The 20,004-nt window shown below is 50.8% G+C and overlaps 1 protein-coding gene across 1 annotated transcript in view; it reads left to right on the top strand.

Annotated features, from left to right (window-relative positions):
* The window catches only part of ST6GAL2 (ST6 beta-galactoside alpha-2,6-sialyltransferase 2), a 65,385-nt gene that overhangs the window by 18,602 nt on the left and 26,779 nt on the right, over nt 1–20,004 (top strand). The window contains exon 2 of the mRNA XM_036872286.1: nt 17,967–18,890. Within this exon, the coding sequence (XP_036728181.1) occupies nt 18,023–18,890 (868 nt within the window). The 5' untranslated portion in view covers nt 17,967–18,022. The remainder of the gene's footprint in view (nt 1–17,966; nt 18,891–20,004) is intronic.

Consider the following 20,004-nt stretch of genomic DNA (forward strand, 5'->3'; position numbering starts at 1 on the left):
CTTCTTCCTCTGCATCTCAGCATTCTCACCTGCAAAGTGAGAGCCTCAGAGGCTTCGTGGGTCCTGAAACTTGGACATCATTTATCTTAGGTCCAGTCTTGCAAGGAGACTGGACCTAAGATAAAAGCAAAGACATAGCAGTGTATACAACAGGACGTGATGGGCACCAGTAAACCAGCTTTATCATCGCCGTCCTGTCGCCTGGGCCCTGGCAGGAGACCCTCTCCCCACAGCCGGGGCTTTGCCCACGTGCACCTGTCACCGCCATACAGACACCGGCTGTCTTGTAGCCGTATCGCACCCACGTAGGAGGTCTGAACTCGTACTTCCTGCATTTGTTTAAAGGACCCCGCGTGTATAAAGCTCTCCAACAGGGTGCCCTGGCGTAAACACTGTGCACAGTCAGCTTTTTCTGGGTGGGGTGAGGTGCCCTAGTTAGCTGCAGCTCCCTTGTCAATGTTCCGGAACTTTGTGAGCCACTTATTAAATTATATGAAAAACAAAGGTAGTCAGTTCTCAAAACTCGTCAGTTCCTAATGATTTCGTCACATTTTCTGTCCTCTCTCTTCCAGGAGTCCTTTACATCTATTTGCACCCGTGTGATACAAATACTGACCCAAGATGAGCTTCTGTGCATCTCTTCCCAACTCTGAGTTCAGTGACGACACGTCAGTAGTTTGGAATTGGCCGTGGTGGAAATACTTACACCACAGAAATGGGCAGATGTTAAAAATCAGGTCTCCTCCCCCCACCCCCCTTCCCCGAGAGCCAATTTTAAAACTGTTATCAGCACATTACTGAATGGGGATGAAATTTAGAGAAGTTCCTTTAGGAAGGTTTGTTACAAGCTGTGTCTATTGTGGACTATTCCAGAACCCACTAGAAAGTGTGGGGAAGGGAAAAAGGAAAAAGGGGATGAACATTCTTGGAGCACCTTGCCTGGCAGTACACTGATTGGTATAGAATCTAATGAAAATCCTCTGAAAGTCTGGCTGAGCTGTATGACGGTACCTCAGCCTTGCAGGGGAGGAACCTGGTCTCTGGTTGGATAACTTGCCCTTATTTATACAGCTTATCAGTGAAGAAATGCATGTTGGAAAAGTATTTGAATTTAGGTGTTTGTGACTCAGCTCCTTAACATCTTTCTTCGGTAGAATGGAAATCTAAATATGTTTTGCAAAGGTAATAGTGTTCAGCGCTCTGGGAAAATTTTTCTAAGTGTAATTACACTCTCTTTTTCCTTTCATTCATTTATCTGTGCATCAGGCATGGAAAGTCCCGCCGTTGGTTCTGCCTGTAGGAGAAGCAGGCACAGGTGCAGCGCCGGGTAGCACAGAAGGTGGCCAGGGAAGTATGCCCAGGCTGGTTCTTGAAAGGTGACAGCCCCAGTTTTCCTGCAGAGGAAACAGCCCTTGCAGAGGCACTTAGATGTGAGCCGGGCATTGCGTGTGGGATCCAGGGTTGCAGGTGTCAAGGTGGAGGCTGGTTTGGGGAAAGGTGACGGGGATTGTGAGACTGTGGTCAGACAGGCGTCTGTGGGTAGTTCTGTGGGTAGTTCTGTGGGTGGTTTGGGGCTTCCTGCGAACCACTTCTTGACCGCACGGTGGGGCAAGGGTGCAGTGCCCGTCCTCTCTCCCGCCCTTGGATTGCACTCACTCATGCCCCCCATCCGAGGGCCGACATCCAAAGGGAAGCTTCTGCAATGCAGGTGTCTGGTCCCTGCCCCTGGGATTTTGGTTCAGCAAGTCTGGAGCAGAACCCAGGAGGTTTCATTTTTAACATACGTGCAACAGTACACACAGAAATGTCGTTCTAACTTCAGTGTCTTCGCCACCAGGAAGAGAGGACACACACAGTAATAATAAGGCTCTTCCCAGCTTCACATCCCTGTGTCACCCAGTCTCCATCTGTCCCCACGATCACCTTGTGAGATGTTCAGAGCGGTCGTTACTCCTTATCTTACAGTTGAGAGAACAGAGACGGCAGAGGTTTATTAAGGAGCGCAGGTCCTACCATAGCACCTGGGAGACCCACACTTCTCCCCATTTGCCAGTGTGTTTTCCTCGGGGACACAGGCCCCAGGAGTCCTGCCCGTGTGCCCTGGATGCCACCTCGTGGCAGTCTGCTCCGAGGCCAACCTCAGAACCATCGTGCCTTGAACGGGGGACCACCTGGGCTCCCCAAGATGTCTTGAGCTCCATTGGGATGATTCTACAGACTTTACAGCATAGTAATTTGATTCTTAATGTTCCTCCTATTCAATTCCCGCAGCATTCTGTTCAGCTACTGAACTTTATAAAATAGTGGAAGTAAAATCCATGATCCGATCTACTTAGTATCATTAGACGACAAGGAGTGTAATGCTAGTAGAAGAGATTTCTGTGGGTTTTAGGTATTTCCATCCATTTCCATCTCTTAATGACAGAGAACAAGACAGAACGAGGGTGTGAGCTTGAGCCCGGGGACCTGTGTTCTCATTCTTTCCACCACCAGCCAGCTCTGTAGCCACAGATAACGCACTGCGTGTCCCCAGACCGTGGGTACCTCATTGCAAAAAAGAGGAAGTGGGAGTTTTTGTAAGGTCTCCCCCAGCTTTTGTGAAAGCTCCCAAGTCTCCCGGATGGAGGGGAAAAAATTATCAGCACGAATTTCATGTTCTGTGGCTTTTCCAGGACAAACAACACATTTACATTGTGAACAATGAACTCATCATTCTATCATTGTGTTCGTCTATTTGGGGGTGGGTAAAATAGAAATGTATTTTATTCATCAAATTAATTAGATTTAAAGTAGTTCAATGATGTGTTCTCTCAAGTGTTGAGTCACTTTTCTCTCCTGCCCTGCTCTGCATCCCTCTAGAACCTCGTTCTACTTATGTGACCCACCTGTTTAGTACCCGCGTAAAGGCACTAAATGTAAAGGATAATAAAATTGCATTCATCTCGGTCCACGCTTCTCAGTTGTCTTCACTTAGAACTGATACTTTGTTTTACTGTAGAAGTGGGACTAAAAATTTATACTAAAATGAGAAGGGCAACCAAGTGAGAAGTGCTTTTTTAGCCTGTAAAGCAGAGTAGACCCACAGGAGCCATTCATGGCTGAACTTGAACTTGACATTCTGAGAAAGCCAGAACATATTCTGGGGTGTGTTCTTTTTCTTTGAATTCAAGGTAATAACTGTACACTGTTCAGAAATGAATTCCAGATACAGATTTTTATCAAACTCATCTGACATTTTAAATAAATTTTAGGCCGATGAATTCAGTGTTTCTGTGGTAAAGATCATAAACATTTTCCTTTTTCAAAAAGCAATCTGGGAGTGTATATTTGTACTGGAGTTAATGCTGTGTTAAGTCATTGTAACATAGCTGCTGCAAACATTTGTAGAACAAAGAAAAAAGCCTTTATTTAAATCTTGCCAAGAGCAGAAATAAAATGAACAAACGCATACTGGCGGGAGAGGCAAAGGAAAGATTGGAGCTGTTTGATTACCGTGGGGCCGTGGTGCTGGCGTCTTGGTTAAGCTGCATGTACTAATATGGTATGACTGCTAATAATCTTAGGTCAGAGTGCTCCTTACAAGAGATGTTTGAGGAGTGAATAAATGTTGGAGCAGTGATTTTTTTTTTTTTTTTCTGCTACAGAACTTTCACTTAGTATGGAAAGTAGATACAGAGACCCTAATTATAATAGTATTTGTGTATTTACATAGAGTAAGAAAGAAGAAGAAATGAACATCATTTCCACTTACTAATGAAATACTCTTGGCTGACACAGGCACCATGAAGACAGTGTTAGCGGTTATTCTCTCTAAATTATAGAATCACGGAGGATAAGACTGTGTCGTATTGTCCTTTTAATCCCCACCGTCTAGCACAGTGCCTGGACATATAATAATTGCTCGTACATTGTGTGTGTGTGTGTGTGTGTGTGTGTGTGTGTGTGTGTGTGTGTGAATTCCCATCAGGAGTGGATGGGCAGCTTATATGCCACGACTTAAATAAGAATTAGAAGAAAGCTAGAAGAAAGCTTTTCCAGGCCAGGGAGAAATTACAGTAGCAGGAGGAGGGGCTGGGATGGGCTGGGGTGGGGAGATTCCCAGATTACGTGTTTGGCACAGATATTGAACCAGGATTCAGATGATGTGATCCCATGCATCACCTCAGAAACTCGCAGTTTTCAGACAGCATCCTTCCTCTCCTTTGATGGACTGTTTCCCTGTCATCCTAGTTGGCTTTCGGTTCACATTCTGGTGACTTGCCACAGCTGTGGTCTCACCCTTCTGGTCTTCCTTGAACTTCTGCCCCTGACCTTTCCTGAGCTGGGCAGGCCTCTCCCCAGGGCGGGTCCGGGTTCCAGCGTTCGGCGTGGGTGCATCCTCGGTGCCACCACCCCATCCCGCTGAAGCCCTGCAAAACTTTTGAGCCATCAGTCAAGGCTGGGGAGTGTGGATATATTATTATGTTCACTTTTCTCTCTTCTTCCTGGTTCCATATGTCACAAAATGAACTTCCAGGAGTCATACGTCTGAGTTCCCAAATCTCAGTTGTATGTCGTTCGGTTTTAGCTAAAACTATCTGTGAGGGAAGGTTTTTACTGAGCTCGGACGGGGAGGTTGAAACCCACTGCATTTTACTGCTGTCATTAGATGTGATGAAGACACTAAAATTATAGTGTTTCTCACAAGTTCTTGTTAGTATATTTCACAGAAGCCGGTGTATGTGTAGATTAAGAAACAGGTGGTTTGAACTTTATGGGAGGTCTGGGATATACCCGGAGGCTACCCAGATTTCAATTCTCAGCGTGCCAACTCCTCCCCGCCCTGCCTCCACAGCTCTTGTTCGGTGTGTGATGCACCTGGCCGCTAGGTACCTGACTCCCCAACATCAGTTTGTCCTCGGCTAACACCTCACTGCCTGCACATGACCTCCCGAGGCCCCCCATCTGAGCCGTGCCCTGAAGCCCTGGTCTCCCAGTCCTTCGTTCTTTACGTTCCCCGAGTGCCTAAGCATTTAGGAAAGATAGGTCTGCCTCCTGGGACTCAGGGCCCCCTGGGAACATGGGGCCAAGTGTGGGAAGTGAGGTCAGAGAGACAAGCAGGTCACGCACGCCGTGTACCTCGTGGAGGTCAAGACCGCACGTGTCTTATAGGGGGAAGAAGAAAGGAGGGTTGAGAGCAAGCAACCAGCTACATGAAATCTCCATTTAAAAGTTCCACTCTGTCTCCAAAGAAGACATCCAGATGGCCAACACGCACATGAAAAGATGCTCAACATCGCTAATTAATAGAGAATTTCAACTCAAAACTACAATGAGGTATCACCTCCCATTGGTCAGAATGGCCATCATCAAAACATCTGCAAACATTAAATGCTGGAGAGGGTGTGGAGAAAAGGGAACCCTCCTAACACTGTTGGTGGGAATGTAAGTTGGTGCAGCCACTATGGAGGACAGTGTGGAGGTTCCTTAAAAAACTAAAAATAGAGTTACCATCTGATCCAGCAATCCCACTCCTGGGCATATATCTGGAAAAGATGAAACTCTAATTCGAAAAGATACATGCACCCCAATGTTCATAGCAGCAGTATTCACAATAGCCAAGACATGGAAGTAACCTAAATGTCCATCAACAGATGAATGGATAAAGAAGATGTGGCACATATATACAATGGAATCTTACTCAGCCATAAAAAAGAAGGAAATAATGCCATTTGCAGCAACATGGATGGACCTAGAGATTGTCATACTGAGTGAAGTAAGTCAGGCAGAGAAAGACAAATATCATATGATATTGCTTATGTGTGGAATCTAAAAAACTGATACGAATGAACTTATTTACAAAACAGAAATAGACCCGCAGACATAGAAGTCAAACTTACGGTTACCAAAGGGGGAAGGTGGGGAGGGATAAATTAGGAGTTTGGGATTAACAGATACACACTACTACATATAAAACAGATAAACAACAAGGACCTACTGTACAGCACAGGGAACTCTACTCAGTTCACATAGGGATAGAGATATATATATACAGATCACTGTGCTGTACACCTGAAACTAACACAATATTGTAAGTCAGCTAGACTTCAATAAACAGACACACGCACACGTGTCTCACTCTTCTGTTTCAATCCCCGTTCTCCTTTTCCATCAGCCCAGAGAGACTTTTTATCTCCCTTTGGGCAAGAGAAAACCGGTTCAGCAAGTATCCTTCCAAATTTTTGTCCTCCCCTTCCCCACCCCTTGAAATACAGCTTTTGAACTTAAACTCCAAGAATTTACGTACTGGGCTCCTGGTTCCTCTGTGACAGTCATCCTTGGGCATTGGACGTCTTCTGTTTGTCCCTGTGAAGGCAGGAAAGTCAGGGGCAAAAGGGAACGTGGAAACAATCAGTTAGGATGCACAGTGTCCTGCCACACTTACTTATGTACTTGGTGTCTGTCTTTCCCAAATCACTTTAGGCTCAGTGAGGGGGGATTTATTCTTTGATTTGCTCAGCATCGTATACCTGGAATCCAGCACGTAGCAGGTGTCCAGATGTCTGTGGAATTTACGAATGAAGGAAGTAATGGAAGATCAGCGCTGTGTTCTTGGGCACACACGCACCAGATACAAAAACAATTGTTCGGCTCTTGACATGGGCACAGTGACCCAGTGACTGGCCGTGACCTAGGGTGGGTGACAGTTAGGGGATGCTGTAACGAGTGGCCAATCCTCAGAGTTAGAAACTTCAGAAATGATTTCATAACCTGGAAACTTTTTACTGGTCTTGAAAATGAAAACTGGAGAAGCAAGCTAGAGGGAAAACATCCGAACCATGTCTGGGTTGCCCTGATGTCCGCTGAGTCCACTCCAGCCCCTCACACCTTTGCACAGGGGGCTCTGTGGATGGAGAACGTGGCTTTGGAGCTCACAGGGCAGAGTTGAAAGCTCCACACTGAGAACTGTCTTTGAAGTCTCATGTTTCATACTAAATCCTCAGGTTGATTTTCTATTTGACTCCGTGATATGTGTGTATATGTGTTTTAAAGCACAAAAATTAATGTGTTTCTCCCAGCCCACTGTGAGCTTAGAGCTCTTTTATGCCTTCGTAAATCACTTTAGCTTTAAGTTTTTCTTTTGCAGACTGATAACATTGTCACATGAAAGTTTTAACCAAAGCTGGCATCCAGCGTACAATGTTAGATTTCTATTTTGTGCTGATGTATTAGCAGGAATCATGACCTAAAGAGATTAGGAAATAGAGACATAGATATAAACACAATTAATGAGTTCTCCTTCTTGTTTTTACAACTTTCAGGACAAGTTTTATGTTGACAACTTTTGTTATGTTTAAAATCATAAGTACTTGAAATCCACGTAAAATAGAGAAAATAGTAAGAGAGTTTCTGGTACCCAGATTGAATAGATGTGAATATTTTGCCATTTTCCTCCAGATCTTGTCTGTATGAGACAGGACGTATTTGAGTGATAACTCAGGATCTGCCCCCTCCTCTCACCCAAGCTATTTCCCTCCCTCCTCAGAGGAGCTTCTAGCTGCAGCTTGTATCGGGTTGTCAGATTTTACATAAACAGTAGGATGTGCTGTGTTTGTTTTTGCAGCTCCTGTTTTTCCCTCAACGTTTCTCTGAGATTTATTTGCGCTGGTCTTTGGAGATGGAGCTAGAGCAGTGAGCTTGGTTTTTTAAGAGGCGGCTTTTGCCCACATAAGACACTTTCCTTCTGACGGGATTCAAGTGCCACGTAGGGTGTTCGAAGTCTCCCGAGAGGGGGGTCTCCGAAGCACCCTCTCGTCTCTGGGCTCTTGTGAGATGCCCCAATTCCAGACTGCAGAGAGATTTTGGATTTTGAATCTTCAGTGTACTTTTTGTTCATTTGTCTGCTACTCAAGAATTTAAATCTAATGCTTCCCCAAGAATGTACTTTATTTCCTCAAGGGCAAAGAATCAGGTGATATCTATTCAATCTGACATTAGGTTTAGTAACTATTTGCTGAATTACAGCCGCATAAATTACAATAAACTTCTGAGCAGGACGAAGCCATTAGAAGATGCCCATCAGGTATTCAGGCCACGATGGGTCTACTTTTTACGACCGAAACGCCAGGCAGGGGGTTTACTGGGGGGCTCACTTAGTGCTTATCAGCTTGATCAGGGCCAGGTGTTTGTCTAAACCAGGGCACATCCATTTGGGGTCATTTAAGGGATGCCCACCAGTGAACCCTCGAGGGTCTACACATGGGACCAATACTCATACAGGGAAATCCAGGCTTGGATTGCTTTTACAGAGATCCAACACCTGGACTGAAAAATACTATTTCTTGAGCTCTCGCTGTGAGCCAGTCACTGCGCTAACTCTCGTAGACCAACGACGATCAAGCTGTGTATGACACTTGCTGAATGAAGAAACTGAGGCTTAAAGGATTATCCGAGGTGACGGGGAGGATGTGAACAGCCTGTCCCGTCCCAGGGCCTTCTGGTCAACCACACACTGTAGAGTCCAACACGCAGAGTGTGGACCGGGGATGGTGGCCCTGAGCTGCCACCTAGGTGGTGCCAGCACCCCTCACCACTGCACCCCACGCCCTGCCGGCCCACGGTGAGGCTCTGGACACCTCTCAGACGAGGAGGGGGGGCCCGCTTTTCCTAAGGAAGGGGGCTTCTGCTGCCACGGAGGCCTCCTTGTAAGAACCACCTGCCGGACACCTACACTCCCGCTGCGAAGCCCGCTTACATTTGAGGGATCGGGGGAAAAGTTGTACATCTCAGTGGCAGGTATGCAGTCTCCCATCCTGACTCTTCAGCATGAGCGTGAAGCTAGTTTACTGCTTCAGCCGTGAGCCTTTTTGGCACATGATTGGTACAACGTGTAAATATTCCAATGATAATCATCGTAAAGCAAACAGACCACTGTGTCCGGAGCAGCCGGCTGTGATTGAGCAGCCACAGGCCCCAGCTGGCGGGCAGCTTGCGCACCGCCGCGCAGCCAGTAACGGGCATCAGGAAGGCCGCCCCCTGCCCTGCTAGCCCCGGCCGCCTCCCTGCAGAAAGCCCCGAAAGCTGAAGGCTGCCCAGGGCCGCTCGCCTGTGCGAGCCTTTGCCTTTGAAACCCTTTCCCGTCTGCCCTGCCACCCGAGGACAGACCTTGGACTGCTGGCCAGTCGACCCAGAAAGATGGCCCCAGGGCCTCAACGAGAGGGCACCTCCTTGTCCGGCTGGAGATCCCATCGCTCCTGGTCACCTGTCTGCTCAGCAGGCAGCCCTGGCGCAGGTACGGCCCTGGCTGCAGGTGGGTAACCCCTCCCACACCGCGCTGTCCCTCAGTGTCCACCTCTGGTCCCCTCCTCTTTGACGCAGCCCAGGATGACTTCGGTCCTGGTCGCTCCTCTGCACACTCACCCGTCTTGGGACAGAGGAAGCAGTCAGAAGCATCATTTGTCTTCCTACCGAGAGAGCAAATCCCCTGCGATCATGAGCCTTCACACCCGGAGCCTCTCTGGCAATGCCAGGGAGCCGGCCTCCCCTTCGGACTGGGCAGAAGCCGCGTGGTTGACGTGCCAGGCGAAGCTGTCTGCGGTGGCCGCCAGTGTGGAGCTGTGTGGTTCTGAGGCCCACCTGGGAGGCTCAGTGTATCCAGTGAACATAAAGAGGGATGTTAGGGAAAACGGGATTTTATTATCAAGGCAGGGAGCTAGGCTGAAATTCAGCATGCTACTTTGTGGCAGAAAGGAAAAAAAATCTCATTAAAATTTTAAGCATGGTGCACCTTCCCTGGCTTCAAGATATAGTGCAAAAAGACAGGGTTTTGGAACAATGTACAGGAAAGGAACCACTCAGAGCCGAATGAGAATAATAATGTTTGTAAGGAGTTTGTTATAAAGATTAAACTAAAAATGAAGAATTAAAATGAGACAGTGTAGATGAGGCCCTGGGTGCAGTGTCTGGCCCATGGGGGCACCTGGTGATGGCAGAGAGTGATGCTGGTCTGGTCCACCACCCTGACAGCTACCGTTCATAATAGCAACCCAGTCCGACCTGAGCTAACCTGACTGCACGACACCAGTTACCTTCGCTGGGAGCCGCTCACACAGCTTCAAGCAGCTCACACTCACCTGCACTGACATTGCCCCAGCATCCAAATTCTGAACGAAGGGAAAGCCTGGCACTGCTTTCTGTAACTTACACCTTTGCCAAGCGACCTCCCTCAAGTGGTCCAGCCCTCGCGGCATCCCTCCTCCCATCCGGGACTGCTCCATTCTTTCTGGGGCCTGGGGTCACGGGAAGACTGGCCAGAAGCCGCCAGCAGTGGGGCTGCCCTTTCCTTCCGGAGGATGAATTGCAGTCCCGCTGAGGCGGGAGGTGCAGAGAAGGGGCTACCCTCCCACCACCGCTGAGCTCTGCTCGACCCTGCTGACTTTTTCTTTCTGTTCTTGTAGACATTAGCTTAAGAATGGGCTGGGATGGAGAGGAAATGCACTAGGGGGTGGACCCTTAGTGGCCTTGAGGACTCCTTACATTTATAGAAAATGAAAAAAGAAAAGAAACTGGGTCCTTTGTGAAAGGACCCCCCTGAGGCGGTAAAGAGGCTGGGACGGCACCCTCCCCGTGCTCTGCAGGCCAAGTGTGTTCTTGGACATGTGATGAGAGCTAATTTTAGAAAAATGATTCTTGAAAGAAAATGACTCCTGAAGGCTATTAAGACCCATGAGTGCCTCACTATAGCTCACACACTAAATCTTCTTTACTATTATTTCAGAGTTAAAACAAATACTTAGATTTAAGATCACTGAGACAACTTCTATACACAAAAAAAGGCACGAGTGTTTCTCCAACCAAGAGAAAAGCTGGCCAGATGGCAGTTGTAGCAGACGCATCAATCAACGTGTGTTAAAAAAAAACTCTACATTCAAGAAAACCAGTGACCAAGCTTGTCAACCTCAGGGTGTAGGAAGCACATCATTCAAATGGCACAGCCCAGAAGTAACTTCTCCTAACCCTTAACAAAATAAGAAGGTATTAATCCACAGCTGCATCGTACGTAATGTCTGTCTGTGGTGGTGCTTACATTTCATAATTTCATTGGACAGCTTGTCATAAATTGTGCCTTTTGGGGAATGTGATTTCCTTCTGAATGACTTGAAGAAACATTTAAATACTCTCACGCTCCTCTGAACATCAATGCAGCAGTGGGACGCATTTCTTTGAGAATTAGTGTCCAAGATCTGGGCAGCGTAATTCCGGAGCAGGTAGAACCATCAAAATGATTTCTAGCAGTGGGTCACTTTTTTGTTTTGTCTCTAATCATTGTCTCTGTGTTATCGTACAGGTTTCCTAGAGGCTTGGCTAGAAAGGCGACAGAAAGTGGGGGAAAGGTGGGATCAGAGAAAATTGGTTCAAATAGGCAGAGAGCATCCACTTGAAATCTATGCCCTAGCACGGCCGGGTGGTAATGTTGGGAATTGCTATGGGAGAGACGAGAAAGCCACACGGCACAGACGGTGCATCTAACTTTGCCAGTCCTCTTCCCAGGGACCTGGCAGGACCTCAGCAGCCTCAGTCACTGTCTTCATCCCCGACGAGGCTGCATGAACCCGTGATCGATCGGGGGCCCATTTTCATCATCGCCTGGGGGCCTCTATTTGTATCTCCCGGATGCAATTTTTGTCCCCCTGCTGATGATGGGATGGAGTGGCAAGTGTAACAGACGCTGCCTGTTTGAGCTGTGTCATTACAGCATTTCAGATGTGCTACACTAGTGGGGAAAGGGGTGTCTTTTCTGTTGTTTATCCAACATTTCTTCCCACTAGGCTGTTCGGTTACTTTAAGGAAAAGGCTGGTCCACGGCTCGGACTTGGACGGCATCCTCCACCTCTGTGTGTCCTGGATTTTTGCAAAAATGCTGGTGACTGGGGCCCTGATACATGAGAATGATTCCTACAGCATTTTGCTAGCAGAGGATTTGCGCTGCCTTGAGATGTCATCGTTTTGGAGGATGTTCCCTCAATTGACAGGAGGGGTTTGCAGTGACAGAGGGTGCAGGGCAGGGTGTGCATTCTTGACAGCTGAAGCCTCGCCCGGAGCGCAGGCTGCGAGCCCACGCCGAGCACCAGGCAAGTCTCCCCTGACGAGAAGGCATCCTGTGCCTTGGTATGCTGCTCTTTTCTCAGCGTTCAAGGCCTCACAGACCCTGCCCTTTCCGCCTCCCAGGGCACCAGGTGGAGGGGACCCCGGCTCCCCCAGGGTCCTGGCCCCTCACAGCCCCATCCGTCCTACAGGGCTTTTCCTTTCCTCCCTTTGAGTGCCCGCACCTCCTCTCATTACTTCGCTCCCTTTCATGTCTCTCATCCCCCCACGAGGGAAACAGCTTCTCGAGCCTTCGGCTGGGAGCCAGGCGTTTCCGTGTAAAGCAGGCTCTGTGTGTGATGTTCTGAGTCCTGCCCTGAGATGTGGCAGGTCCCCTCCCAGCCCAGTTCCCGGGGCCTCCTGACCCCACTGGATGGAGGCAGCTGGGGGTCGGCTGGCCCAGGGTGCGCTGGTCCCCGGCTCCTCCCGGCAAGCCAAGGCTTCCCCCACCCCAGCCCTGGGTACACGCCTCACTTTGAGATTTTAAAAATAGTCTCTCAAGCGAATGCTGGAATAAGAAACCTCTGTTTCCTCTTCTTTAGTGATCCGCCAGGATAAGCCTCAGAGCTGTTCTCAGTGCAGGCAGCCAGGTAATAAGGATTTCCAGCCAGAAGCAGAAAGACTGCCTTTTAAATTAGCTACTACAGCCTTGCTGTGGTATAATGATTTGGTCTGTGTCCCAGTTCTAGGAATGGAGCTTCTAAAACCCTTGAATTTCCTGACTTATAAGAGTGTCTTTGTTATGCTAATGAGGTGACTCTTGGTGACCCCCAGGATGGGGACCGATCACCAGAAAGACAAACCCTGTGATGAGGGGCTTTGGGCCAGCCTGACCTCTGGGGATGGGAGGGGGACTGGAGTGTGAATTCAGTCACATGGCCAACGGTTAGCTCAGTGATGTCTACCTAATGAAACCCCAGCGTAACTCTGGGGTCCACTGCTCAGGAGAGCTTTGTGGTTGGTGGACACATTCATGTCCCAAGAGGGTGACATTCCTCAACACCAAGGGTAGAGGACATGGACCCTCTGCCCTTGGGATGACCCCCACCCAGACCTTGAACTCTGTGTATCCCTTCCCAAAGGACCGTGATCATTCGTTTAGCGCTTTCCTGAGTTCTGCGAGTCTTTTTAGCAAATTTTCAAACCTGAGGGTGTCATGGGGAAGCCCCCAAATTGGTAGCTACACAGTCAGAATGTTTCCGTGTCCAAGCTTGCTCTGCTCATTGCACAACAGGCCCATGAATTGGGAGACGAGGTGCTTAGGCAAGGAATACGACTTTATTCGGAAAGTCGGCAGAGCCAGAAGATAGCAGACTAGCATCTCAAAATAACCATCTTATCGGGGTTTGGATGCCAGTTTCTTCGATAGAACAGAGAGGGGGAGGAGATGAGGAAGTAAAGTACAAAGACCATAAGATTTGCAAATATCCCCTGGAATGGCCAGCCTCGGGGAGGGGATGTGTTAATTTCTTGTTCCTTGCCGCCATCCGCAGGTGGACAGGGTCCGGATGTTTCCCTGGACAAAGGCACTTTGGTTTAACCTTCAGGCAGAGGGGCGGGGTTCCCCGAGGCAGGCCATTGTGTACAGTCTCCTTTCAGTGAACAAAGGCAGCAGAAAGCAAAGGTGAAAGTAAAAGGAGCCAACAGGTAGTCAGATTTGGCTCTTCCCCGTTGCAAGAAGCGCAGGTGGCCTGGGGACCCTGCTTCAGGCTGGTGTCGGAAGCGGGGTCAGTCTCGTGGGACTGAGTCCTTTCCCCGTGGGGTGCCCGCTAACTGCAGTGGCTGGTGTCAGAGCTGTATTGCACGGCACTCAGCTGGGGGGGAAGCAGGATAACTGTTATTAAGGGTAATTTTGTGATTTCTAATACAAATGTTGAAATCCCGGAAACAGCTTTTAGATGGTCAGGCTGGAGCGTCACGGTTTGAAGCACTGGCTCCTCAATGGACAGGTTTAGGAAGATCATTGAGCAGATGCTGCTCAAAGTGTGGTCCCCAGGCAGTGCCCGCCTGCACGCTGCTCATTGATGAGCTATGGACAGAACTTGTGAGCCCTGAGAAGTTTTTCCAGCATGGGGACATTGCCGAGACGGTCAGGAATGGAAACGTGAAGGTATTCAGATTGCGACAATTTAGGGGGAGAATGACCCTTCCCCACAGACAGCTTAAGAAGGCGTATTTAGAATAGGTGGCCTCATCTGGTACAGTCAGATGGAATCAGAACTTAGTGTTAAAAGTGTGAGCAGATGGGTTTTTATGTGCTATCTGCTGCTTGCTATCTCTGTGGCTTTGGGCAAGTTACTTAACCTCTCTGGGCTTCAACCTCCTCATCTATAAAATGGACATCGCAGTATTTCCTACCTTACTAGGTGCTGGGAAGACCAAATGAGATAATCCAGGAAAAGCATTAAGGGAGCACAGGGTCTGGCACGGAGCAAGTAAACTGCTGGCATTATTTCTTTCTTATTTATTTATTTATTCATTTTTATTTTTGGCTGCGTTGGGTCTTCGTTGCTGCGCGCGGGCTTTCTCTAGTTGCAGCGAGCGGGGGCTACTCCTCATTGCGGTGCGTGGGCTTCTCATTGCGGTGGCTTCTCTTGTTGCTGAGCACGGGCTCTAGGCGCACGGGTTTCAGTAGTTGTGGCACGCGGGCTCAGTAGTTGTGGCTCGCGGGCTCTAGAGTGCAGGCTCAGTAGTTGTGGCTCACGGGCTTAGTTGCTCCACGGCATGTGGGATCTTCCCGGAGCAGGGCTCGAACCCGTGTCCCCTGCATTGGCAGGTGGATTCTTAACCAGTGCGCCACCAGGGGAGTCCCTGGCATTATTTCTTGTATGTTCGTTTCTTGGCATCGTTGTTTCTGGCTTGGTGAGACCATGTTCTGTGTATGGGTTTGATGTATGACTGCGAGGGAAACCTACAGGCTTGCTTTCACGTGACTGCGAGGTCAAGCAAACACTTGTTAAGTAGCCCTAACTTAAACAGGTCACCGAATGTGGCTTTCACATAACCCCTCGGAGAGGCTAGACCGTTGGATGCATTCTGGGCCCCTCTCATCTGGCATTGCTCCGGTCACCGTTTCTGATGCAGCAAAACACCTCGAGACTTAGTGGCTCAGAACAGCGACCTGTCATGATCACTCCTGGTTCTGTGGGTTAACTGGGCTCCGCTGGGTTCTCACTTGGGGTCTTACGTGCTGCTACAGCCAGAGGCTGGCCAGGGCTGAAGTCATCTGAACGCTCCACTGGGCTGGAGTCCAAGGCGGTGAGAGGCTGGGACAGCTGGACAGCCCGGGCTTGGCTGGGCATCTCTCGGTCCACGTGGCCTTTCCCATGCGGCTAGCCTGGGCTTCCTCACTGCATGGTGGACTCGGGTGAGAGAGACGTCTGTCTCTGCTGGGGGCTACTTCCCCCATTGTGAGTGTTTTAAAGGCAGGACGTGGAAGCTGCTGGACCTGGGCCTGGTGCCTGGTCAGAGCCCTCCCGCTGCTCAAGGCGGGGAGACACAGACTCACCTCTCCATGGGAAGAGGGCAAAGGACCGTGTCCACCTGTAACAGGCATGTGGGCTTCTCACTTTCGCACATCTTCTTTTCCACCAGAGACGGTGTATAGCTTCCCCAGGTGACTACACTGACCTGGGGATCACCCACTTTGATTTCAGTTATCTGAGTAAAACCCCCTGCCCTTGCATTACGGCCTTCTCCTCACCTGCCTCCTGGTTTTCCTGGAGGCCGTTCAGCCTGTGGAGGTGGGGGAGGAGTCCCCTCTGCGAGCCCCTCCCATCAGACGGGCTTCCGGAATGTCTGCTTGCTGCTGAGGCCCCCCTTACCCCACTTCCTCCCTGCCCCCCACTCCCCTGAAAGCCCCTGCCACCAGCACCTCCCTGCCTTGCTCAGAGACCTCCCTCCTCCCCATTTCTCACACAGCACGTGGCCCCGACTTCCCAGTAGGCCCCCATCCCCACCCCCAAGGCTGGAAGGGACAGCTTCCCAGCCTGCTTTCCCCCCAGATGGTCTCCCCACTTCTTCCAACACCATCACCAACACACAGCTGTGCACATCTGCAGACACACAGCTCCCACCCCCAACGCACATACACACACACACACACACACACACACATCATTCTTTCAACAGTACTTATTCAGGGCCGGCCTGTGCTGGGCTCTGGGCTCCACAGCTTAAAGCTCCCGCAGCTCACTTAGCATTCCTTATGTTTGTCCTTTTCTGAGGCTTTGCTTGCATTCCTAAAGCTTAGGTGCATTTCTTTTTTTATTTTTCTTTCTTTAAAAATTTTATTGAAGTATGGTTGATTTACAATGTTGTGTTTAATTTCTGCTGTAGATCACAGTGACTCAGTTATACATATATATTCTTTTTCACATTCTTTTCCGTTATGGTTTATCACAGGATATTGAATAGAGTTCCCTGTGTTATAGAGTAGGACCTTGTTTTTATCCATCCTGTATGTAATAGTTTGCATCTAATAGCCCCAGACTCCTAATCCTTCCCTCCCCGCACCGCCTTGACAACCACAAGTCTATTCTCTATGCCTGCAAGTCTGTTTCTGTTGCGTAGATAAGTTCATTTGTGTCGTATTTTAGATCCCACATAAAAGTGATATCATACGGTATTTGTCTTTCTCTTTCTGACTTACTTCACTTAGTATGATGATCTCTAGTTGCATCCATATTGCTGCAAATGGCATTATTTCATTCTTTTTTATGGCTGAGTAGTATTCCATTGTATACACGTACCATATCTTCTTTATCCATTCATCTGTTGATGGACATTTAGGTTGTTTCCATGTCTTGGCTATTGTGAATAGTGCTGCTGTGAACATAAGGGTGCATGTATCTTTTCAAATGAGAGTTCTTCCTGATACACACCCAGGAGTGGAATTGCGGAAGCATATGGCAACTCTATTTTTAGATTTTTGAGGACCCTCCATACTGATAGGAAAGGCCCCTTGTGAAGACTGGTTCATATAGGGACGGGGAAAAGAGCAAGTGCGACTATGACAACTTAGTGATCTGCTATCAGCCACATTAGGTGCATTTCTTATTGATATTTTGTCGTTTCCTTTAGTGCCAAGCACTGTGCTTGCTACCTGAGTAACAAAGAAGCAATGATCGTGGGCTGCGCTACGAGAAGAGGGTCCTTCTCTCTGACTCTGTTTCTTGTACTTTCATCTCAGCCTCCTTCCTCACCCTTTCCCAGTTGGAGGCTCACCTAGCTCTCTCATCTCCTCCCGTGTTTAGGATTTTGACATTTGTCCCTCTTACTCCATCAGAGGCTCATGGTGAGAGCGACTGGTATATCTCAGAGGCTCATGGTGAGAGCGATTGGTATATCTCAGAGGCTCATGGTGAGAGTCTGTATTTGGTATACCTCAGGGTCCCCCCCGTGGGTGTGTGCATCTCTTAGCCGAGATGGATTCTAGTGGAGAGGCCTATGGGTAGAGTTGACATCACTCCCTTTTTGACCTCCAAGGAGCTTTCTAGGCAGGGAAGTCTCCTGACTTCGAGAATGAGGAATACGTGGTCTCTTACCTTCTGTCTGGGCAGGGCCCAGCCTCCTGTCTCGATTGTCCTGCTATTCTCGTCTGGAAGTATCGGGCCACAGGGAACAAATCTCCACTTGCTTACCTTGGGGGGGGGGCCATCTACGTCCTGCCTCAGTGGGACCCCTTGCCTTGCAGACGTGATGAGGGTGGGGGGCATATGACCCCTGAATTTAGCCGAAGCTCCTGGTTTCTGATGCCCCTTCTAACCCTCCCGAGACCCTCTAAAGAGACCGTCCCCAGCGCTGTCCCGCGCGCCTCACCGAGACACCCGGCTGTTTTTCAGGTCCATCCCGCCTCCCGCCGCCTCGGGACGCCAGGTGCTGACCCCGCGGACCTGCCATGAAACCACACTTGAAGCAATGGAGACAAGGAACGCTCTGCGGGATATTCGCCTGGGCTCTCCTCTTCCTGGTGGTCTTCCTGTACTTCACCGACAGCAACCCTGCCCAGCCCGCGCCCAGCTCCTTCTCCCTCCTGGAGACCAGGAAGCTGCTGCCGGCGCAGGGAAGGCAGCGGGCCATCATGGGCGCATCGGAGGGCCTGCCCGAGGGCGCGGACGCTCGCAGGGGGCTGCCCCGCACACACCCGTATGGCCCGCTGCCCGCGGGGCCGGGCGACCTGCGGGCATGGGCCCCAGACGGCTTTGAAAATGAAGACGACTTCCTTTCGCCCCAGACGGGGAGAACATCGCAAAGCGCTTTCCCCCCGGAGGACGCCGCTCCGGGCACGTCGGGGGGCCCGGAGGGGGCTCGGTCGGCGCGCCGGGCCCGGGGGCGGCGGGCGAAGCGAGGGGCCCGGAGGCAGAGCCGGAGCGCGGCGCCCGGGGTGGGCGAGGACGGGGAGCGGCTGTACGCGTCCGCGTCCCGGGCGCTCCTGCGCCGGCTCTGGAAGGGCGACGCGTCGGCGCGGATGCTGCACCCGCGCCTGCAGAAGGCCATGGGCGCCTACCTGCGCGCCAACAAGCACGGCGTGCGCTTCCGGGGGCGCCGGGCGGCCGGGCGGAGCCGCGCGGAGCTGCTGTGCGCCCTGCGGGGCCGCGTGCGGGTGCGCACCCTGGACGGCAGCGAGCCGCCCTTCTCGGCGCTCGGCTGGCGCGCGCTGGTCCCCGCCGTGCCGCTCGGCCGGCTGCTCCCGCGCGGGCTCCGGACCTGCGCCGTGGTCACGTCGGCCGGCGCCATCCTCAACTCGTCCCTGGGCGAAGAGATAGGTGGGTCCCCGCGGCCCCCCCGCCCCCAGGGTGGCCGCTCCGGCACTGTGCTTCTGGAAGGTCTTAGGTCTTCTTCCTTCCCTGGGACGGAGTGAGCCTCGGCGGGTGGAATCCCAGCAGAGGTCTCCTTTGCGGAGACTCGGAGCGACGGGCATCCTCCCAGGAGCTGGGGGCCCGGGAAGGGGAAGCCCGCGGCCCCCTCACCGCCCCTGTCTCAGGAGCCACCTCCTGCAGAGCCCACGTTCTGCACTGACAACTCCCAGCCGGGCCTGCACCCCTGATGAACCCTTAACGTGGCAGGATTATGGGGGAGCAGAAAGGACAGCAGGGGAAACCCCGCTGGCGACGAGCCTTAGGGGGCAGCTCCAAAGAGGAGTTTGCAGGATGATCATTTTAATTCGCTCAAGGACTAAAATCCCTGTCCCTGGGCTCTGCGGAGAGCCCGACAGCTGGTGAGAGCATTGATCCGGTGGGCACCGTCACCTCCAAGGTTGGCACACACCCAGCCTCTGGGTCCCAGCCGCCTCCCAGGGACCTCCTCCAGGATGGCAGATAACCAGTCGCAGCCTGGGCTTCCATCTTCCCTTCTGAACTGTCTTCAAGTCCATGCCTGAGCCCTGGAGAACAGCCCTGTTAGTCTGGCCTCTCCAGAGAAACAGACCAGTGGGATATGTGTAGAGAGAAAGATTTACTTTAAGGCTTTGCCCCTGCCGTCCTAGCGGCTGGCAGATCTGAAGTCTGCAGGGCGGGAAGGTAGGCTGGCTGGAAATGCAGATAAGAGTTGATGTTGCTGCCTGAAGCCCCAAATCTGCGGGGCAGGCTGGCAGGCAGGCAGCTCGGGAGGGTTCCTGCATCTGGATGCAGAAGCCCTTCTTCCCCAGGAACCTGCAGGCTAGTCTAACGCCCCTGAGTCCCCTCAGCGCCCAGCCCATCCTGGCGCTGCACCCGTGACCCTTTAGGCTCATTTAGCAAACACGCGTGTAGCCTCTACTCTGTGCTGGCTTCCGTGCTACGTACCAAGAAAACAAGTGTGGATCAGACACAGCGTCTGCCTTGAGGCCAGATGTAAAACATACATTCTCACAGGTGGATGGTGTTAGCTCGTAGCTGACCT

Source organism: Balaenoptera musculus, chromosome 13 (assembly GCF_009873245.2).
Source record: "Balaenoptera musculus isolate JJ_BM4_2016_0621 chromosome 13, mBalMus1.pri.v3, whole genome shotgun sequence".
NCBI classification, from domain to species: Eukaryota; Metazoa; Chordata; class Mammalia; order Artiodactyla; family Balaenopteridae; genus Balaenoptera; species Balaenoptera musculus.